General features: G+C 44.8%; 1 protein-coding gene across 1 annotated transcript in view; it reads right to left on the bottom strand.

Annotated features, from left to right (window-relative positions):
• Nucleotides 1-24,374, bottom strand: part of LOC144769637 (alpha-tectorin-like) — a 355,087-nt gene that overhangs the window by 304,634 nt on the left and 26,079 nt on the right. Inside the window, exon 3 of the mRNA XM_078653811.1 lies at nt 6,132-6,730. Within this exon, the coding sequence (XP_078509937.1) occupies nt 6,132-6,730 (599 nt within the window). The remainder of the gene's footprint in view (nt 1-6,131; nt 6,731-24,374) is intronic.

Here is a 24,374-nt window from a genome sequence, read left to right as displayed (position 1 = left end):
GTAGGCTCTACAATATTTACGATTTGTGTAGTTTATGGGGCAAACCTAGATGAAGCTTCCACACTTGAGTTCTTAAATGTGGAGTTATCGCTGTGGCCTACACCACTGATCCTGTGCGGGGATTTTAATATGAATTTAGTACCTAACATCCTTAGTAATGAACAGTTAAGATACAGTGGTAGGAAACCGCGAGTATTTAAGGCATTACAGGCATTAACGACCGCACATGGGTTTGTGGATGCTTGGGCTTTCTTAACGGGGGTGGCTCCTGGATTTACTTTTTTTTCTTTTCCCCACAATAAATTGGTTCGTTTGGATTATTTTTTTACTCCTCAATTATTATTAAATTAGGCTGTGATACAGGTTTACCCGAGAATTACATCTGATCATGGGCCGGTAGTCATTTCTATCACTGATATAGTAGCAGTCATAAGGCCAAGGGGATTTTCCTTTGATCGCAAATTATTATTGGAACAGCAATTCATTGAGCATATGGACCAATGGATTACTTCCTTTTTTGATATTAATAGGGGGAGTAGCAGTGTGGGCTGTGTCTGGGATAGCTTTAAGGCTGCCTTCCATGGGGAAGCCCTGAGTTTCGGTTTATATAGTAAAAAAAACCAGACAGCTAAATTTCATGAGCTATACCAGGAATTGATAAAGGCAGAGGAAGCACTTATGCATGGCATTCAGGTTGGCATTGATATAACTGATTTACTCATGGTGGGCGGCTCGGTTTAAAGCAAGGTTAAATTTGCTTTGGTCCCAGGAAACTGCAAAAAAAAAATTCATTAAACAACAAATACACTATGAATATGGCGAGGCATGTGGCAGATGCATCGCCCAAAAATTAAGATTGAAGGAGGCAGCCCAATGGATAGATACAATTTTAGACTCGAAGGGGGAATCTGTTGAAAACGAAAGTGGTATATTGGAGGTGTTTCGTCAATTTTATGAGGCATTATACCAAAGTGACGAGTATGATGAGGTCAGTGCTGCTACCCTCATCAACCAATAATGCACGCCTGATCTTCCTGCAGAAGAGATAGAAGGGTTGGAAGCTCCTATTTCAGTTGAGGAATTGGAATTAGCAGTGAATGGGCTGGAAAGGGGCAAGGCAGCAGGTCCAGATAAGCTACCTTTAGAAATTTATAAAACCTTCTTTTCCGTTTTAGAAATAGATCTGTTAGCAACGATGAGAATGGCTCAGAAAGGTATTCCTCCTAAAACGTGGAATGAAGCATGTATAGTTGTTTTCCATATCGTCCCATTTCACTTTTAAATGCGGATGGGAAGATTTACTCGAAGATCATGGCCAATAGGTTGTCTTCTGTTATTTCTGGACTTGTCTCTACGATACAACATGGGTTCATTCCACAGCGCGGTACGGCGAATCACGTCAACCGTGTTATAACTTTTTTGATTACGCTAATGTAACTAGGGAGCCACTATGTTTAATTTTATTAGACGCCGAGAAGGCTTTTGACCGGGTGTCATGGTGCTTTCTATGGGATGTCATGAAGCGTCAGGGCTTTGGGCCCGAATTCATTAAAGCTCTGCAGTCATTATATAGTCAACCAATAGCTTGCATAAGCACCATGGGACTCAAGTCGGCGGCAGTTTGTATAGAACGGGGCACCAGGCAACGTTGCCCCTGCTCGCCTCTTTTATTTTCGTTATATATAGAACCATTTTTAAGAATGTTGGGAGCCAGCACCACAATCTACCCATTTGTTATTCAAACCTACCAATTTAAGGTTCTCGCTTACGCAGACGATGTGGCCATCGTTACCCTGAAGCCGGCTACTGCGATGAAAGCGATTGAACATCTTGCTTCAAAGTTTGGCGTGGCCTCTGGGTACAAATTGAATACGGCTAAAACACAGCTGCTATGCGCCAATATACCAAAGTATACTGATGTAAGGGTTCGGCAAGAAGTCACATACCTGGGGGTTAAGATCAGGTTCTCTACAACTGCCTTGGTTAAATCAAATTGGGACTCTCTCTTGGTAGGAGTAAAGAAACAGGTAGATAGGGCGGAATTATTACATCTCTCCTTGGTAGGCCGATGCAGTTTATTAAAAATGCTGATACTCCCGAAAATTCTGTATTTTTTCAGATGTGTTCCCTTGGAAGTTCCTAAGGCGAGTCTGGCACAGCTCCAAGCAATTTGTATGTGTTTCATGTGGGCTGGGCGCAAGGCCCGACGTGCAGGACGATATATGATATTACCTAGAAACCTAGGTGCCTGGGCAGTGCCAGATTTCTCGCTATATTATTATGCCTGTATGATTCAAGGTATGAACATTTTACTAACAGGGGCAGGCCCGAAGGATATTGCCGAGTGTCCATCCATATATCAGATGTCATTGGGGGTAAAAGCCAAAAACTGTCTGTTTCTGTACTTAGAGTGGAGTTACTACAAACGCACAAGGTTCAAGATATTAGAAGCTGCATAGAAGGTCTGGAGAACATTAAGGGGCATGTTTGACATTAAGAAAATCTCATGGTATACACCATTGACATCTTCAACATTTTTGCCAATAGACTTGTGGGACCAGGTGGTGTATAGCTGGAGGTTGAAGGGAAAAAAGGTGGTGGGAGACCTCTAGTTTAATGGAGGACTTAAATCTTTTGAACAATTACGAGAACAGTATCAACTACCTGGGGAGAACTTTGTTAGGTATTTGCAGATTAGGAACTAGGAACCTAATTAGGGTTGTCTGGGTACCCAGATGATGACACTGGGCACAAGATTTGTGTATTGATGGGATACCATTTATCCAGAGTTGATTCTGAGGCTTTTGAAAACTCTCTTCAGCTTTTCCCTTGCTTTCTAACATTTGTTACACACACAGCATCAGTACGAGCTGTGATACCCTCAAGATCATTATCTAGAGGGTTTTGCTTTAGTCGTGTAGGTTCTTCATTGTTGTTGTAAGTATATGAATTAGGGAGATTGAATTTCTACAAGACTTAAAACCTCCCTCAGACCCTTCCTTTTTGTATTTGTTCAATTTACAAGACTACCTGTATCACCCACTAAGCCCTACACACCTCCACCTCACGCTATCTGGCGAATAAACTAAAATTCTCAGGTGGCTCTAGACCTTCACGTAATGCAGAAAACTTACTGCTCGAACCTCCTACCTCCAAAAGGAAGAGTTTTATGGCTCAATCCTTCTCTGGTAATGTGACCAGAATCTGGAACTCATTTGCTCCATCTCTCCGAACCACCACCTCTTTCCGTACCTTCAAAATAGATCTTAAAAATGTCCTCCTACTAACACACTTCCTGGAATAACTCAACCTATTTCTTGACCACTACGACCATCTAGCACTCACATGAGGCCAACTGTGTAAATATGTATTTTACTCCTGTTTCAACCTAACGCTGTCACCTTTCATATTTTTACGATATAATATGCAATCTGTTAGAGTTGTAACTACATAAATGTAACTGGTTAGCGTGATCAGCCTATCTTGTGTACCTGTTACTGTATATATGTAATTTGTTAGCGTGTTTAATCTATTTTGTGTACCTTTTGTAATTTACCTGGCACTCATTTGAGGTCAACTTTGTACATATGTATTTTGCTCCTGTTCTTACCTAACGCTGACACCTTTTATATTTTTTAGAATATAAATATGCAACTTGTTAGCTCTGTAACTGCATATATGTAACTTTAGAGCGTGTTCAGCCTATCTTCTGTACCTGTAACTGTATATATGTAACTTGTTAGCGTGTTTAGTCTATCTTGTGTACCTTTTGTAACATACCTGGTTCTTTTGTAAAGCGTTCTGACACCTTTGGGTAAAGTTTGCGCTATATAAAAGTGCGGAAAATAAATAAATAAATAAACACCAGAGTATTCCGGACTGCAAGCTCCGAAGGGCACACAGACACTACATTGTCCTAATCCTACGTAAATTTCGCTCCACCCTGCACATGTCTGATTACAGTCATGCCTAGCCTTCCCTCCCCTGTCATAAATTCTCTCTGTGTCATAACAACCTACAGTGAGGCCTGCTGCAGTCAGCCAAGGGGCATAGTAGTCACACTGGGATATGTCAGCGGCGTGTGTTTCTGCCTCTCCTGTCACACCCGGAAGCTGCAGCACTCTCAATTTCTTCCCAGCCTCGTAGCACCTCTCTGCAGCACGTCTGAAGGAGAGGCGCCATAATAACACCTTAGTAATATCACTTTATGTTTACACTGTTCTGCAAGCCACTGGCTCGGGGCCTGCTCCCTCTCCCCTCACCCTCTCACTCAGGCTACCTACAGGCACCCAAGGCTTCCAGTACAGGCGCAGAGTTGCTGTCCTGTCACCGCCCCAGTCAAAGAATTCATAATTCGTTCAACTTTAATTCGTGCCTCTCAGCGTTATAGATATGAACTTGTTTGGTGCATTTAATGACATGCATAACCCTTTAATTAAAGTTTTTTTTAAAAAAAGAATCCACGCTTTTTATTCAATCCAGGAGGGCGCGTGCGTTTTACTGTTCAACGTTTGTCTACTTTTCTCAGCACATTTCTTTTCATAGCATTATAAAACAAGCGTTTTCAATGTACTCGATCTTGGATTTGCGAGAGTTTGAACTATTGGCATTGTAAATGACAATGCCTTTTATTTATGTGTTGGTTTTTAAAACATAAATAAAAGCCATTGCCATTAGCTTAAACTCTCGCAAATGAGCGACCTATTGCATTGCAAACTTTTGTTGTTATATGAGGAGCGCCCCACAAGTTAAAGTTCCACCTTGTTTAGAATGCTGGAGTGGTGAGAGGTTTTTCAATTTCCTAGGACTGAGTAAACAATGTAACTAATCATTGCAGGTACTGATGTCTGGCCACTTGGAAGTGTACATTTTTTCTATATAACTGATACAATGTAACACAATTTATGAGAAAGCAACAGAAAGTATGTAGCTGTGCGTGATATAGTGTGAACATAATGAAAAAGCAGTGAACACTGTGCATGTTGAGAAAGATGAACACATGATTAGTAGATGGCTAAGGTACAAAACAGATAGATTTGTCTATAGTTTTAGAAGAGTCAGCCATTTTGGAATTCACTATAACTAATTTTGAGGACAAACGCATAATTTATGTTAGGGCAAGTACTGCAAATATTTAAAACAAGTCATATAAAGGCAGGACCCTTTTAAAAAGTGTAGATCCCTTCATAGAATGTGTAGGTAGATTGCAATTGTTTAACAGTCTTCGTGGTCAGCGGAATATAGGGGCATATTAGCAAGAACCTCGTTAAAATTACCGCCGTTTTAGCTTGCTAATATGCGTAATAGAGTTCCGATAGAAGCCCAGGCTAGATGTGCAGGACATCTAACCTGGGCTTCTATTGGAATTCTATAACGCATATTAGCAATCCCATTATCGCCGTTTTAGCGGCAGTTTCCTGCCGCTAAAACGGCAATAATTTTAACGAGGTTCTTGCTAATATGCCCCATAGTGCTTTTAGCTGGTGTTTGGTGTAGTTATCGTTTGTTGTGGTCTATCCAGATAATAGTCATGTCTTTAGCTGTTGGGGATGTGGTTCCTTCCTACAATTATCAGGTTGAGTGCCCTGATCTGTGAGGTGCAAACAATCGGTCATTAATTACTCAGGAACACACTTTTAAGCGAGCTGCCATCTCGAAATTTGAAATGGGTACTTTCTAAGACTGCATGGTGCTAGCCTGGAAGAAGGTCATGGCGCCTGTGGAATAGTTGGGGATCTGGGATATGTGTGTAGTCGGGTTTACGTCTTCACGCGTCCTGGATTAAAACGGTGAAATCCCATTCAGAATACAGAAGCCCAGTGATAAAAGAAGGCATTTTCCTGCACATTAGACCAGCATACACCCCTTTTGCTTGTAAATGTTAAGTACGATTGTAGGAGTGGGGTGAAGGGCACACTCATCCAATCATATCTGCTACTAGAGTGCACGTGTGACCAGTCATTTATGCTGCAGGGACTTTTTACAATGGGGACGAAGCTGAGGAATTACATGGGTGATTAAATACTATGTATTATAACCATCTCCAAACACAACTCATGGGGGTGCACCAAGGGATAAGCTGTAATGTGGGTGCAGTTCCCTGACTGATATCATGCCCCCTCTCTCCTTACCTGAACGCTTCCTCTGTGTGCCGCAGTGATGGCAATGCGATGTCCGTACACCTGCACCTCAACCAGCTGCGCCCGCGGGGCCTCTGTGGACGTTCCACGTACGTTCTCCACTTCCACACTGAACTCCCTGAGGGGCCCCAAGTGTCCGCAGGACCTGGTGAGTGTGTATCTGCAGGCACCGTGGGAGGTGTAATTGAGGCCATCATAGGTGTGGTAGTGTGGGCCCCCCCACACCCGGCAGGTCCCATTGGGTGCGGGGTGGCATCCCCTGACCGTGTCTATCACAGTACACTTTTCATAGGGGCCGCAGCTGTGCCCCTCGCACTCCATGGCCCGGGATGGACTCCTGCATGCGCACTTCCTGGTGCAGTGATCGTCCAGTAAGACTTCCTCCCCCAGCGTGTAGTAGCGCCCAGCGAGGGTGCAGCCGCACTGCTCCACAGGCACGCACACCCCGGCACCGAGGATGTAACTAGGCTTGCAGAGGCAGCTCTCCCGGCAGGGCTGGGCGCAGAACTGAGGGGCCTCGGGATCGGTGCAGGTGGCGGGGCAGGCGGTGCCACAGGTAGAATACACACTGTTCTCTGGACAAGTGGCCTCTGTAATCAGAAACAGGTCATCAGTCTTACACCTAAAAGAAGTGCTTAGAAACCAATATATGCCGCATTGACAGCACTGGACTAATATTGAGCTAATGAATACAGTGCACTTATATCACAATGGCTTCTGGGCGATGTGAGTATACAATTGTATCTGCAGATTACTGCTTGGCTCGCACGTAATTATGCGGTAGAACATGTGGGGAGACAAACAGAAGTATCGCACCACTTTTATCTCATTTTTAAAGTACTTCGCTCAATGGGATTTGTAGTGATACAAAACTGGTGAAAGAGGCGGGGCGCACAGCTTGTAGTTGTGTGAAGGTTTCTATAAGTTCTGGGTGCTCCACCAAGTGACGTAACCGTCCATATACGTCGAGAATAATTACTGGTTGAGTGCGTTACACGGTAAGTAAAGGCATCCTTGGAGTTGGGCACACACATCAGGTTCGTCATATGAAGACAGACTCCATTATTGTTTCTGACAAGTGAACATGTTAGGCTGTTATTTTGATTGGAAAGGATAGTGGAGGGACAGAAGAGTGAAGGATTTATTTTTTTAGGTCATAGCAGTAAGAGGAGGCTTTTGGATGAGTAAAAAGGGTTTTTGGAGGAGAGAGTCTGAGGGACGAGTTTAAAAAGGTTTGCTTTGGGTGATCGGCATAGTAAAAGAGGTGTAAGGACACCTTCCTGTACATAAACAATCACCAGAGGAAAACAAGGAAAACATGATGCTCATCTTCAGGGCCCCAGCTGCGTCCACCTGACGTCTCGACCACTTGACTGACTATCGGATCCGCAGGCACCTTCCCCGGCCCCTCGAGAAAGCCCCCACTCGTCCCTCACCTACTGAAGGGATGCCTGAACTCAAGATGGCTGCCACTTCGGACATCCTAAAAGATTCCGATCGTGAATCTCACCATTTTAGCCACCGCTGACACGTCCAGAGTACTACGCACGCCCGACGCCACAAACAAAGGGTACTTTAACTGCTTTCCAGGCACAATAACCGCTCCCCACGCAAGCTCCAGTTCTTTTATCCACCGCTAAGAGCTGCCTAGCACCAATAGGGCCTACACTTCGGACATCACCTCAGATCAAAGGAGCTTCGGAACAAGAAACACTCCTCTGGACCCCTGCTCCGAGGCCAAGCTCCTCGCTCAGGATCTTGCAGTTAAGTCCTCCAACCTCTAACTACCCTGGACACTCCAGTAGATCAACAAACCATTCCCCCTAATTGCTCCAGGATGCCTCCGGCCATGAGTTCAGTCATGCAGTCCTGCCCGTTACAGAAACTCCTTTCCCCTCTTGGTCAGAACACCTACACCATAACTTCCCACAAAAACTCTCCTTCAAAGCAAAAAAACGCTTTAAACAGAATCGAATTAGGCAACATCCCGAAACACTTATTGTGGACACCTACCACTGCTCATCGAGAGGGAAAAGAAAAACGGACTTCCTTTTTCACACCTTAAGACCTGGCTTATGGGTTACCATCTTTAACTCACTCCTCCCTGTCTCAAAAACCACCCTCACAGAACACAACCGGAAACTAACTATCTCCCCCCTTAACCAACAGTCTCTCTCCGGAGACATCACCATCATCATTTTCCTGAATGGCACCATTCTTATTCAGGCGAAAGATGAAAACCTAGAGTTCTTCGACTCCCTCTTCCCCACTCTAAAGACGGCTACTGCTTACTACCCTCACCAGCCACGCAGCTCCCCCCCAGTGGCTCCTGTCAAACCCCTAAACCGCAAAGCAGGCTTCCATCACCTCCTCGTGCACCACCCCCCATGCCTACTCACATCACCAGTCATTCGCCTCCCCCAGCCCCGGCCCTCAATTTCCCTCACCCCCTGGCCGCCTCCACTGCCACCCTACCTCACAGAACTCTGCCCTTCCATCTCCCAATCCCCCGGACGCCTCCCCTTCCTCCCTACCTCCCAGAACACTATCTTACACCATTCCACTCAGTGAAGATAACCACCTCATCCAAAGGGGCCGCAACCCTCCTCCCTCTTGTTTCCTCGACCACCCGATCTCGAAACCTGAACCTGATCCTCCCACCCCTGTTATCCCCGATCATTATCTCACCCCAAACCCTTTTCCCTCTCTAGCCCTCGCCCATCTGAACCCCAATCCTGATTCAGTCCCTCCCTCCCCAACTATCCCTCCAAACAGCAACTCGCCTCATTACCCCTCTCCCTCCCTAGTCCTCTCCAAACCGGAACCGGTCCCTCCTACCTCTTCTCTCACCCCACTAAGGCCCAGCTCCCCCCTCCCTACCCCCCCCCCCCAGCTCCCATGATGACACATTGCTTGGACCTTCTAGAAGCCCAGATCGCCACGCTGATCCTCGGACTGAAAGAAACCCTTTCCTCCCTAGAGAAACTCCAGCTACCCCCCATCTCGTCTCACCTCCCCACCTCCAGCAACCTCCCATTAGGAATAACTCCTCCCCCCGATCAGGTCCCTGTCCCCCCCAGGCTCTCGGCCTCCTCTCACTGAACCCCGGACTGAATCACGAGTTGACTGTCCCAGAAGAACTTCTCCCTCTCTCTCCCCACAGGAAGTGCGCTCCCTCGTCGCATCCTACAAACCCCCTTCCAACAATCCAGCCCAAGCTCTACCCCTGCACCCCTCACCCCTTTCTTCGATCCAAGTCATCACTGGTATGAGAAGAGACCCGCCTCACCGAAAAACCACCAGACCCCCAGCCCATCTCGCACCTCTACCCAGAGCCAATTCGGTCAACCGGAACCCGGATGCAGACCCCCCCATCAACTGCATACTTTTCAAATGCAGATCAGCCGTCAAACATGCAACTGAATTCGCCGAAACTATCCTCTCCCATGACCTAGATGTAGCGTTCATCACTGAAACTTGGCTGAACACCCTATCCCCTCCCATCTTTGACACGCTGGTGCCTCCCGGCTTCTCACTTATCCACAAAGACAGGCCCATACGCAAAGGAGGCGGAACAGCAATTATGCACAAAAGTGACCTCTGCATTACTGAATCCCCCCCCCCTCCTTTACAACTCCTTTGAATGCCTTTCGGTCAACATCAATTCGCCCCAACACAGCCCACTCCAATGCCTTCTCCTGTACCACCCGCCAGGCAACGCTATTGAATTTGGCGAACAGCTTTTGGATCTGATCACTCAAACCGCTCTCAACAGTGACTTCAGAATAATTCTGGGCGACCTCAACCTAAGATGGAATGAAACCAATAACCCGCTCATCCAATCTCTCACCTCCCTTCTACAAGTCCACGATATGATCCAACATTGCTCAGAAGAAACACACCATAGAGGTGCGATCCTGGATGCAATCATTGCAGACAAAAAGACAATTTCAATTGACCACATCATCCCAGTGGACTGGTCTGACCACCACGCCATCCTCTTTCATATCAACCATTCAGCTCTTTCCCTCTCACCCACCCAAACCTCCCCTAAGTGGGTCAGAAACATATCGAAAGTCCCCCCTGACAAGCTACAAGATGCTCTTAGCTCACTCCTCCCGAGCTCGACGGAGCTCATCTCAACCACGGAACTCACCTCGCTCTATCATTCCAACCTGGAGCGCGTCCTGGATCAGCTGGCAGCTACAAAACTAAAAAAACCCAGAAGCATTCCCTCCAGGTCTTCGTTCTCCACTGACATCAATGATGAGCGCAGACTCCTAAGAGCCATGGAAAGATCCTGGAGGAACAACCCCACTGCCCTCAACCGGGATCAACTCAAAGCAGCTCGCAAAACCTACCTTAATCATATCAAGAACAAAAAGTCATCCTTCTTCTGCTCTGCTCTTGACAAGGCTAAAAACCGCCCCAAAGAACTCTTCAATATCATCAGGAACCAAACCTCCATACCTATGACGGACAGCTTAACAGCGTCCAAATCCCAGTGCGACGACTTTGCTAACTTCTTCAACAAAAAAATTGCCTCAATTGACCGATCTTTCAGCGATCTTTCCACCCTCACAGAGTTGCTCCCCACTGCTTCTACCCACTCAAGACCAACAACCGCAGCCACTCGCTGGTCTTCCTTCCAACCCATCCAACCTGAAGCGATAAGTGATCTCATTGCCATAGCTAATCCCTCGTCACACTCCGTTGATCAGCTACCCTCGAGACTGACCAAAGACCTGAAACTTACTCTAGCCCCTATCTGGGCCAAGATCATCAACAGCTCTTTGAGCGATGGCTCCATTCCTGACTGCCTCAAACTAGGTCAAGTCACGCCACTCCTAAAAAAAAACGGCCTCGACCCTATGGTCTTGAACAACTTCAGACCAGTTTCGAACCTTCCGCTCTTATCGAAAATTTTGGAAAAATGTGTGCTGTCTCAGCTAACCAATCACCTAGAGATCTTGAATCTTCTTGACCCACACCAATCTGGGTTCAGAAAGGGCTGCAGCACAGAAACCGCAATCCTCAATGTGATGGATGACCTACACATGTCTCTCGACTTCAACCAATGTAGCCTCCTCATCCTCTTAGACCTCTCGGCAGCGTTTGACACAGTGGATCATAACCTACTACTCAATGTCCTCCAGAAGAGAGCGGGTTTGGAAAAAACAGTTCTCAAATGGTTCGTCTCCTTTCTCAACAACCACGCACAAATTATCAAAATTAAAAACTTCAAATCGGACCCCCTCCCCATTACTAGAGGAGTCCCACAGGGGTCAGTACTCTCTCCACAACTTTTCAACATCTAGATGGAGCCCCTCACTACAATTCTAAGGAACTCCAACATCCCCTTTCACCTCTATGCGGACAACACACAACTCTACCTGGAAACCACTTTGATCGCAGACATACACAGACTAAATGGCACACTCACAGAGGTCCAACATTGGCCCTCATCCAACCACCTCAAACTTAATGAAGAAAAGACAGAAGTGCACCTCATCTCAAACAAAAGTGAAAATCCCCAAATACTTGAATGGCTCAAAGCCTTAAACGCCCTCAATGTTCCTCTTGTTCCTACAACCCCCGCCAAATCACTCTGGACCCAAAACTGGACATGAAAGAACACATCTCTAAAACTGCCAAAAGTGCTCTCTTTAACCTGAAACTTCTCTACAAACTAAAACCCTTCCTCCCCTTGAAAGACCTGAAACAGGCCACTCAGGCACTGGTACTCTCCAGGATTGACTATGGCATTGCTACTCTGACTGGAACAGCCAAATCTCATCTAGGTCCTTTGACTGCTACCCTTAATGCAGCAGCTGGAATGGTCACGGGGACTAAGAAATATGAGCACATCACCCCGGCTCTCAAGGATCTGAAATGGCTTCCTATTAGCCTACGAGCCAACTTCCGCACAGCTTGCCTCACACACAAAGCCCTGCATACAGGAAAACCGGAATATCTGGCCAATAAACTCAATAGAGCCGGTCAGTCTAGGAACCTCAGAAGCTCCAACACGCTACTACTCATTCCTCTGAAATCACAGAAACGTAAAACATCTAACTGGTCCTTTGCGGTAATGCTCCAAAGATATGGAACTCCACCCCCCCACCCCCACATCAGGATGACCGCCTCCAACCTGAAATTCAAGATACTACTCAAAGCCTTCTTTCTTGAGCGGGCTGGATCGAAACCGAGAATCCCTCGTCTGACTTTGATAGTTCACTAACTCTATGGTCCTAGAGAGAACCAGATGACTCTCCCTTGATGGATGTATGTCACTACAACGCATGCTTTTACAACGCATGCCATTATGACGCAGGTTTTACAACGCAAGTCGTTACAACGACTTGCGTTGGGGGGCGCTGGATAGTGAATAGTTTAATTTACTATTCCAACTCCAGTCCCCGTGGATAGTAGGGAAGGTGTTGGATAGTAATTAAACTATTCCCTATCCTAGAGCGCCCCCAGCGCAATTTGTTGTAATAACTTGCGTTGTAAAAGTTGCGTCGTAATGGTTGTGCGTTGTAAAGGATGTTTCCCTCCCTTGATCTCGGCCATGTTTGCCCTCATGCTGATATTGTATAGACTTTTACTTGCTACCATGTTTACCCATGTTCTCCCTACCCTGCTTCGACCTACCTGTCTTGTTGATGCTTATTTGTATTCGATGTGAAGCGCTCTGATACCTTCGGGTCTTGCTAGCGCTATACAAAACTTAAATAAATGAAATAAAATAAAAATAAATGTAAACCTCCCCTGGGGAGGCGTAGCATTCAGACCCATTTCCTGATTTACGAGTTCTTGTCAATCTGGAAATATGTCTGGTTCCATGGGTGTTGCGTGGGATCACCCACACCAACGCCCCTTTCACGCAAAGTGCCAAGTGTAAAGGGGCCATATTTACAAGGCCAGGAAAAGCCACAGAGTGTGGCTTTTCCTGTCCTTGTAAATATGGGGCAGAAAAATGCTCTGCCAATGCGTCACACAAAGTGACACGCTGCCAGCGCAAGGGGCTTGTAAATCTGCCCCTTGGATCCTTTACGAACATTCAATGGCGGCTTTTGAACATTCAATGCCGGCTTTTGAACATTGCTACCCAGTTTCACCATCAACAAAATGTCTACACCCAACCATACAGTCTCCATCCTCTGCATAGCAAAACTCCCCCAAACCCAATCTCCAATACAACACACACGGAGCACAAAACAAATACTGCCCACTACAAACCCTCACAACTTACCACGCCGCACTTCACTCCTATTCACTAATGATATGACACATACACCACATCACACCCTACACCTGGCAGTGGTACACAAAAAACAGGACCACAATCACATCAAACAAACACACATAAACTGACAAATTAACAAAGTTCCAGTTAGAGCATTTGCCTCTATTTCCAACTACAAAAGCACCACAACCAGGACTACACAGACACACATCCCCAGCGAAAGTTAGAACAGGCACATCTAGGCGACCTGGTGCCCGGTACAAGATTTGAGCTGTTTACCTTCCTGTCTCCGTGCCAACTCATCCTCTTCCTCATCAAGAAACTCAACATCACCAGGCACACCTTCCAAGAAGGGATGAAAGCTGTTGCAACATGGATAAAGAACAGCGGCCTAAAACTCAAAGCAGAGAAAACAGAAGTCCTTATCCTCGTCTCCACCCCCTATAATAATAATAATAAAGCCATTTTTAAAGCGCCTGGCTGCACTAAAAATAGCGTGTCCCCGCGCTAGAATGCTACTACATCTCAAGAACAGAAAACAAGGGAGAGGGAGCGACGGGTAGAAAGAAGGAGGGGGATTTAGGTGACAGGGTATAGATGAGTCTTGAGTTTGGCTCGGAATCTCGTTTCTGAAGGTTCCATACGAAGATCCAGGGGTAATTCATTCCAGTACTTGGGGGCCAGATGTCTGAAAGAGCGGCCACCCATCTTGACTCTGCGGGTGCGCGAGAGTTTGAACAGCATAGCTCCGGCCGATCTCAGGTTTTTGGTGGGGCGGTGAATTGTGAGGAGCTTTTGCAAATAACCTGGGCCTCTGCCCTGGGCAATGCGGTGCGTGAAGCATAAGGCTTTGAATGTAATGCGCTCTTTGACCGGGAGCTAGTGAAGCTTTGCTAGGGCATTTTTCCCAGATGCTCTGCGAGGCAAGTTGAGTACCAGGCGGGCAGCAGCATTTTGCACGCACTGCAGTTGGTGTAAGCATTTTTTGCTTAGACCTAGGAGCAAAACATTGCCGTAGTCAAGGTGGGGTGTGACTAGGGCATGGACTAGTGTTTTTCTGGCACTAATGGGGAGGAGTTCGAGGACTTTTCGGAGGGTTTTTAATGTGCTAAAGCACCTTCCCGTGACTTTATTGACCTGAGATCTGAAAGAGAGATCGGAGTCAAGCATTATTCCAAGATTTCTGACAGAGTCCACGGGGGAGGGGAGATTGCCCAGTTCCGCCGGCCACCTCAAGTGCGACCAAGCGGAGGGGGATTTGCCGACGATTAATAGTTCAGTTTTTTCGCCGTTAAGGCGTAGACAGTTGTTGTTCATCCATAGTGCTACTGATGACTGGCATTTGGAAAAGTTAGTGGCATCTTCCATATGGTCGAGTGACAGCTTGATCATCAGTTGAGTGTCATCGGCATAGGTCACTATATCCACCCCGGAAGCTTCAACTATGTGAGCCAGGGGTTCCATATAAAGGTTGAACAGGGTTGGGCTTAGGCTGGATCCCTGTGGGACCCCATGTCTCAGCTTCCGGAGGGAGGATGTAAAAGGGGGGCAGTACATCTGGAAGCTTCTGTTAGCCAGGAAGGATTTTAACCAGGCAAGGGCAGGTCCCTCTACTCCCATGTCAGAGAGGCGAGACAGCAGCGTTGTGTGCAGCACGGTGTCGAATGCTGCACTGAGATCTAATAAAATCAACGCTGCTGTCTGTCCTTCGTCCGCCATTTGTCTGAGACACTCAGTGGAATAGAGGACGGCGGACTCAGTCGAGTAGCCGGCTCTAAACCCTGACTGAGTAGGGTGCAGGAGGGAGTTCTCTTCCAGGTATTTCATAAGCTACCTATTGACCATTTTTTCCGCTATTTTGGCACAGAAGGGAAGAAGGGAAATGGGCCGGAGATTTTGGAGTTTGGAGATGAGGACATTAGTTTTTTTTTTCAGAGGGATAACCTGGGCAGTTTTCCATGTGTCAGGAACGTGGCATTCTTGAAGAGAAAGAGTGATGATATGAGAGATTTTATCAATCATACTCTCCAAGACTCCCTTGCAACGGTTAGGGGGGTACACGTCGCGGGGGATCCGGACTGTATGCTTTGAGCAATGCTCAGCAGTTCCTTTCTCTCTGGTACTTTAAAGCATGTTAAGCGGGATTTAACAGTAGGACTATTTTTGACTGCCATCTGTGTGCTAGAGGAGTCAGTTCCATGAGAAAAAGTGGCGTATATTTTGTCGACCTTGCCGACAAAGTGATCAGCTATGGAGTTACATAGCTCGCTGGAGTAGGTGTCTTGTGCTTCGAGTCTGTTCGGGACCGTTAACTCTTTGTAAATAGCAAAGAGTTCTCTCGTGGGGTTGTCGGCAGATTCTATTCTGCCTTTGAAGTAGGCGCCTTTTGCCGCTCTTACTAATTTGTGATATTTTTTAAGTTCTGATGTGTAGTTTGACTTGCTTTCTAGGTTGTAACTTTTCCTCTATTGTATTTCAAGATTTTTGCATTTTGCTTTGGCTTGTTTAAGAGAACCAAGGGGCAGTTTTGGTCATTCTAGCGGGAGGTTTGAGTGTCCAAGAAGCTACTTTATCTAAGGCATTGGACATCCAACTTTCGTAATTGTTCCACGCCTCTAGCAAAGTATTGCTAGGGGGCGGTGGTGTTTCAAGTAGGGCAAGTTTAAATGTCTCCTGCTTGAACTTTTTCCAGTCTCTATGCTTCTGGGGTAAGGGATTATTGGTTCTGTTGTCAGGAGAAATGCCTTCTATTTCAAACGGGATGATGAAATGATCAGACCAGGTTGTTCTAATCGGGGGGAGACATTGACACCCTCCCAGTTAGCAAAGATGGGGTCTAGAAGGTGCCCATGTTGGTGCGAGGGGGATTTAGATCGGAGGTTGAGTTCTAGAGATTTGAGTGCTTCTGTCACAGTCTGGGCCTCTTTGCAAGCTGTGTTATCAAAATGAAGGTTTAGGTCACCTAAGATAAGAAATGTTTTGTACCGAAGCGCCGGCTGGGTTATCAATTCGGTAAGATGTTCGCCGAACTGTGCAGCCCTTCCAGGCGGCCGGTATATAAGTAGTCCATTGATGATATTAATGGAACCTGTTCTTATAGTGAAAAAGCCACTTTCACAATTAGGTAACGTAGCCTTCAATAGGGTGCACTCTAACTCATCCTTATAGATTAGAGCTAGTCCTCCACCTCTCTGTTTTGGGACGACACTTGGTGGCCCCCCTGCCTTCAGAAACCCACCTACCACGACAGATCATGCACGTAATCTCCGCATCATACTGGACTCATTGCTCACTGTGAATAGCCAGATCAATGCCGTCTCCTCTGCATGCTACAACATCCTCTGCAAATTACGTAAAACATTCAAATGGATCCCCCCGACTTCAGGAAAACAGTCACTCACACCCTCATCACCAGTAGACTGGACAACGGCAATGCCCACTATGCCGGAATCAACAATAAAAACCCCTGCAAACTCTAGACCGTCCAGAACGCCGCAGCAAGACTAATCCTCGATATCCCAAGGCACAACCACATCACCCTTAACCTCTGTGACCTCCAATGGCTCACCGTTGAAAGAAGAATAACTTTCAAGTTGCACACGCATGCCTACAAGGCTCTCTACAACATCTCACATCAATACCTCAACAACCGCCTCTCCTTTCACGCCCCCAAGAGAAACCTCTGTTCAGCCGACCTCTCCATAGCCAAGGTCCCATGCTTCTACAGGAACAGAGCGGGGTTAAGGTCCTTCTCATACCTCACAGCCAAGACCCGGAACAATCTCTCCCTTCACCTCCTGCTGAAGCCCAACACTGCAACAATTCAGGAAAGACCTTAACACCTGGCTCTTCGAATGACCTCAATGGAGCCACACACTCCACCATGCCTTGAGACTCTTACGGATGAGTAGTGTGCTTTACAAACCCCTGATTGATTGATTGATTGGTTGATGGAATCAACTATCAAGAAGCCATTTACCCCTGTCTTCTCGAACTCTCTGTTTATAAGCCCACTGTGATGTAATTAGTTGCCTCGCTCCTGGTGAGGGAGGCGCATGCGGTCACCTCGAGACCGTCATTATTAGTGTAGAAGCATATTGATGTTATTTAACTATGCTTCCACCCCTGGTTATTGGAGCGCCATTTGCAGGTCTCCCAGCAACAATTCAGTTGTGACGAAGATCTGCGGATGTCGGGTCGCTTCCGGTCATAGGGGCCTGCTTTACACTGAATAAACTTCAACTATATTAACCATTCTCTGTCTCCGACTGCACTACTTCATATTGGTGACGATCTAGCGGCTCCTACGCACCCACTGACCCACCTCTTCTTTTAGTATCGGATCATGGTGTTTTCAATGGCTCAACACCTCGCCCGAGTCATCGCTTTACCAGACTCCGTTAAGCTCCTGAAAAGTGGATTTCATTCTCCCAAAGGAGTCCAGCTGATCTCGCTTTTGGACAGTGGCATTCTTCAGAACTGCTCATTGAGCTCTCAATGACTTGCAGTTCACGTGAGTGTACGCGAGCTCACTGCAGTGCGTTAACGTCAGCGTGTGCCCCCATCTCACGGGACTGCAGTCCAGCCTGCTGGTGTTTGTCTTCACCACAAGTAGCTGCTACTGCACCTGTGCATTGGCTTGTCTCTCTTTCTCAGCTCGCATGGACATGGAACAGCTTGGCAACACTTGCCCTCATCACAAGCTACCAGTTGCATTTCAAGGCATACAGGTACTGTCATTCATTTTCTTTTCTTCTTTTTTTATGTGCAATACACTGGAAGCTTCTTGGAATCAAAGACAGTATTAACTGGTCAATTGGGCCTTCTAAATCATATTGTTTTGTTTTATTATCTTCTTCATTATTTTTGAAATTTAATTGCTGACCATGATTCTGCCTACAATTACCCTGTTGCTATTCAGTGTCACATTTCATTTTCTTCAAGTGAGGTTAATCTTTACCTAAATTATGGCCTCAACAGATTACATTGCCACCACCTTTTCTACAGTCACCTGGCAACCAATCATTAAATGGGTAAGAATATTTTGTGGCAATTGATGCTACATGTTTTTCTCCCACACGCAAAGCAGCAATCTTATACAGTTGCATTGGACTAGCAGCACCGCTAATTTATCACGCTCTCTACCACAAGGGGGATCACTGGGATCCCTACAAGGAAGGTTGGCATGAATGGGCAAGCAATATGATGCAGAACCAACCAATATGCTTGAACGTCACAACGTATTTAAAAGAAAACAAAGCACGGATGAAACTGTTGAGGAATATGAAGCAGCAGTAAGGATCCTAGCCTCAACTTGTGAGTTTGGAGCAAGCGTTAATATTTCCATACAAGATCAATTTGCCTTTGCATGTTATTCTCAAAGTTCAGGAAAGACTTCTGAGTTGTAGGAACCCCACTTTATCTGAAACTATTGATTTAGCAAAGGAAATAGAATGTTCAATGGTTTCATCTAGAGCCATTCATGAAGGACAATCGGTCAGCTCAGTCATCTTACAAGGTGAAGATACCATCAGTTCTATATCTGCTGGCAATATCCCGAAAAACCTCCATTCAAGAAATCTCTAATATGTTTTAGATGTGGGTCAAAACCCCATATCGGCAATTCTCACAACTGTCCTGCCATTTCAAAAAGGTGCATGTCATGAACAAAATGGGACATTTCTAAGCAGTTTGCAAGAATACTAAAATATCACACAAGATCCACAGCATTGATGTCACTAAAGATGCCCATATTTGCTCTGAAAGACTTAGTAATGTGGTTTTAACAATTGAATGTAACACAATACGTGGAGTACGGAATGCAAAGGTACAATGGTGTGATGCCATAATTGGGGGTGTGCCACCCCAATTATGGCTGATTCGGGATCGGCAATTACAATTTTATCTGATATCACTTTTCAGGAGAAATGGAATGCTTCTGTAATGCTTTCTCAGACTGATTTCAATCCCAAAACCTTTGTGGAAACTGCAATTGACATGCTTGGTTATTTTAGATCAAAAGTACCATGTCTAGGCCGACATACCATTACTAAAGTGTATGTAGCCATGAAAGGAAGGAACATTTTAGGCTGGCAAGACCTAATGAAAATGGGAATTTACTTAAAACCAGGTTTGGATAATCCTATAGTGCTAGGTGATCTTCCAGAAGGTTGTATAGAAGATGATATGTGTACTGTAGATGTTATTGTAGACTCCAACAAACCCTCTTTTCCAGGTACCTCTCCAGGTATTGAAACCATCATTCACCAATTTCCCACAGTTTTTTCTGACAAAATAGGTACTGTGCTAGGTTTTGAGCACCAAATTTGGTTAAAAGCAAACGTTCAACCTGTGATACATAAGGTTTGACCTTTGCCTCTGAGTGTCAGAGATGATTTTTTTAAAAGTTCTGAAGAATCTTTGCTCAGAGGGAATCATCATTCCATGCCATTCTTCATCTAGGGGATCTCTCATTGCAGTTGTATGGAAAAAGTCTGGGGAGGTGTCCACATTTTTCTCTGTAATAGATTTGTGGCCAGCCTATCACAAAATTTCGCTTAGCGTTGAGTCTCAGGAACTTGCAAACTTCGTGACTCCGTTTGGTGCATTCAACTACCTTGGGCTGCATTTGGTTTGGCCTTCGCTGCTAGTGTTTTCCAGAGGCTCATGGATATCCTTTTCAAAGATATTCCTGGAGTCAAAGTTTACCAAGATGACATTATGGTGCACACTAGAAGTCGTGAGGCCCACATTGACACATTGTCCAAAGTTCTCTCAAAATTATGCAGTGCTGGTATGACTATTAGACATGAGAAATGTAAGTTTGGTGTTCATGAACTTGACTATATAGGCCACACCTTGTCCCCAGAAGCATCAAACCTATATTTGCTTTAATGAAAGGAATACATGAAGGCATTCCACCTAAAGATAAGGATGATTTACCTACATTTTCAGGGTTGGCCGAATATTATGCTTGATTTGTGCATGGGTATGCTCAAATAGAATCTTTTGGAGCATTACTTAGAAAAGGTGCTAAATTCATATGCAGTAAAGAATTGCACAGCACATTTGACAAAGTCAAACTCATCATTGAGCAAGCACCAGCCTTGCAACCCTTTCAGGATGAAGGCAAATGTTTTTTGAATGCAGATGCAAGCTTGTCAGGACTTGGTTCTGTACTTGGGCAATTGGTTGGTGACAAGTAACACACTGTTGCATTTGCTTCTACTTCACTACAACCCGCTGAAACGCAATGCAACACTATCGAACGAGAAGCACTAGCATGTGTCTGAGCAATATAAAAGTTCAGATCATACATTTGGGGTGATGAATTTGAAGTATTTACAGATCACAAACCAATAATGTACATTCTCAATGGTGGAGGAACTAATAAGGCATCCGCCAGTTTAGTACATTTGCTCTCTACATTACAGAAGTATAATTTTGACATCGAACACCTACCCGGTAGGAAGAACTTTAGAGCAGACTGCTTATCCTGTATGTCTCTTGAGTGTGAAGAGAATACTTAAGAAGAAGCAGAGTTTGTTGTGGCGGCAGTGGATGCTGTTCTGGAGGGTGGTCATATTTCTGAAGGGACCTGGAGAGAGGCATATTCCAAAGACCCCCAAGCTCAATAAGGTCAAATAATTCATTATTAAAGGGAGGCCAGAGAGTAGAACTCTTTCTGATGAGAGTAAACATGTCTCTTCTGTGGTGCCTGAACTCTCAGTTGTTGATGAGATGGTTATGCGTCATGATTTAATTCCTCCAGAAAGCCTATGCAAAGAAACAACTCACCATGGTCACTTGGGAGTCACCAAACCCTGTCAGTGCCTTAAAGAATACTATTTGGTGGCCTTCTCTGGAGAGTCAAGTAAGATCAACCATTGAAAGTCGTGCAGAATGGCTGCTCTCTGACAAACGATAGAAAACCATTAATACGTAACTACTTCTTGTACCATTTCCAAAAGATCCCTGGGAAAATGTTGGTCTCAACTTTTCTGGTCCTTATGAGGTCTTACCCAATGAGAACACATGTTTAATTTTAACAGTGGATTATTTTCCAAAATTAATGTTTTACTGGTTTTGTGATGGTCCCACTACTGACAATGCCATGATATTTTAGAACATGTCTTCAAATTGGAGGTACCACCAAAAACAATTGTCACAGACAATGGCACCCATTTCATTTCACAATGGATTTGTAAGTTTTTAAAACACAATGATGTTCAACATTTCAAAGTGGCTCTGTACTAACCCTCCTCCAATGTCCTAATTCAAAGGGGGAACAGAATGGTCAAGGAGGGGGTGCAGACCACCTTGTCCTCAGGTTTGGATGTTTAAGAATTCTTAAAGAACAAGATATGGTCATACAAAAGAACACCTCACAGTACTACTGGGGTCGCACCTTTTACTTTGTAATGGAAGGAAAGTGCACTCTAATGTGTGTCCTAATGGACTTTGTAGCAAAAGTAGTCAAGAAATTGAATCTCTGGATTCCATTAGATCCAGTTTTGAGGTTAGACCAAACCTTATGAACTCTGACTTCGACTCTGGTAAGCATTTTGAAAATGAATCTTTAAAGGTGGGTGATTGGGTTCTAATCAAAAATCCCAAAAGAGTAATGAAAGCAACTTCTAGGTATGCTTCACCTGTACTAGTCACTCAGGTAAGCAAAGGTTCTGCCCTGTTAGAAAACAGAGGTTGCTGGAACGAGAGGAGTTTGGTCCTACTCACTGCTTCACAGGCAGACATCATCAAGAAGCGTTCTGCTTTTAATGCGGATCACAGTCAATCTTATAATTGGTTACAAGATACTGTAGTTTCTTATTCTGTTGCTGGTACCACAATGTCAAGGTGATTCCAGGACACTCCAAGATGTTTTGTTGCCTGTGACTTCCTTGGCTGAGGTAACAGTCAACAGAGAGAATATTCGCTCTAGGAAATTACCATTTAAATTTAAAGTTTATATATATGAATAACTCTTTATATTTACTTTGTAGGTTGCAACACAAAGTGTGTTACACTTTCATATTCAATTTTGTATTGTACACATTTCTGTATTGCATAACAGTTTATTTTTTTCTTTTCTAGAGATCTGCGCATGTCAAATGCTTACAGTCATGGATTCTTGCCTTGCACTGAATAAACTTCAACTATATTACACATTCTCCGCCTACAACTGCACTACTTCACCCACCAACAACAACACTGTCAACGTCACTATTGACATCAATGGTGCGGAAGAGACTTGTGAAGGAGAAGGTCAAAGGAACCATTTTGCCTTCAGTTAAGTCCTCATCAATGCCACTGTCTTTGAAGAAGCCGTTGAGGAAACCATTGTTGATGACATCACGTTTGTCGAGACAACCATTGATGACAGTTCCACTACAAATTCCATTAACAATTGAGAATTCCTCCTCTGCTCCAATAAAATTCATTTCGAGACTGAGATACCATCAGCGATAATGTCTCAACATACTTCCCCAAACAAGGTATTTGATCAACCACCTGCAAGACACAGAAGGCTCAGACGCAGAAGGACCTTCCAATCCTGCATACAGACCTGCTTGAGTAAGGGTCAAATGCAGGAGTTTGATTATGAACAAGAGTATCCTCCCTCAAGGACACATTATGGGGAACGAGAGCAGCCACATCATTCAAGGTCATATGAACTTTTCAATGAGGACTCACGCTCACCACACTGGCAGTTGCACCAGGAAAATAATGCTGATTATAAGGAGCAACTATACCTTTACCTGGTGATAATACAAATCCTGATAGCCTTGGTGCGGGAGCTCAGAATCATGATGGCTGATTACTACAAACCTTTCCCAGATAAAGGACAACCGCCAATTTACCAAACTCCACAACGCTGCCACCAAGAATGCCTACTGAATTTCCACATGACGAATTGGTTATCCAGGTTGTATCTCTATCTTGGATGCCTCAGTCATCTGCTTTCACTTTATCCCCAACCCATACAGGCTTCACAACTGATGACGAAAATAATAAAGAAAAACACTTATCACCAAAAACCCCAGAAAGGGATGACCATGAAGCTTCTTCACCTGATTCTCTGGTGCTGGCACGTAGACTTTACACCACATGCCATAGCAGGAGAGCATGTTATTAATATGAAGGCTTCTAAATGTTTCAGTTTACCATCGCAGACAAAGAATAGAGGGCCAGATGCACTAAGAATACATGCAGTGAAGGGGGTCTCAATTTACACAATTACTTTTACTGAATGCGTTTGTATTTTACGAACCAACTTCTGCGCTAGGGTAGTGCAAACAATACAGAATCATAGTAGGTAACAATTTGACCTACCTCATTAATATTTGAGGTAGGTTGCAAATTGCAACTTCCTGTAATTTGTTGTAATCACAGGGATGGCAGCCTCCTGGGGTCAGCAGACCACCATGTCTGAGATTGGCTTTAAATAAAGCACTTTAAAAAAAAGTAAGCCTGATTTCCGTAAACGAAAAAGGTTGTGTTTAAAATGAAGTTTTGAAAATGCCTTGACCTCTGCCCACTCCTTAAAATGTGTTTTTGACCATTCACAAAGAGGAAAGGGTCCATTGGGAATCCCTTCTTGTTTGTAAATCGGTTAGGGTAAAATAATGCTTTGTAACTGGATTTCAGGAGGCTAATTATGCATTAATCCTTTAATGCAACTCACAAACAGCCGCTTACATCATAGAAAGAAGAATTAGAATGCAGTGACAGCGGGACAACAATATAAGTCATGAGCAACAACAGAGCTGCCTCTTTTAAATGCGTCTGGCAAGCAGATAAGTTGTTCCTAATCTTGCTCTTGTATTTCTCATTGTATTTCTCATTCAATGTTTTACTATACGTTTTTTATTGATTGACTGCCTTGCCTTAATACCTTTTCATTGTCCTTTTCAATGATTTGTGTTCCGATTTTTGTTTTGCTTTAATCGTGGTTTTCTTCTGACTACTGCCTTCTGCCTAGATTG

The sequence above is a fragment of the Lissotriton helveticus genome, chromosome 7 (assembly GCF_964261635.1).
Source record: "Lissotriton helveticus chromosome 7, aLisHel1.1, whole genome shotgun sequence".
In the NCBI taxonomy this organism is placed as follows: domain Eukaryota; kingdom Metazoa; phylum Chordata; class Amphibia; order Caudata; family Salamandridae; genus Lissotriton; species Lissotriton helveticus.
This window is presented reverse-complemented; position numbering and strand designations above follow the sequence as displayed.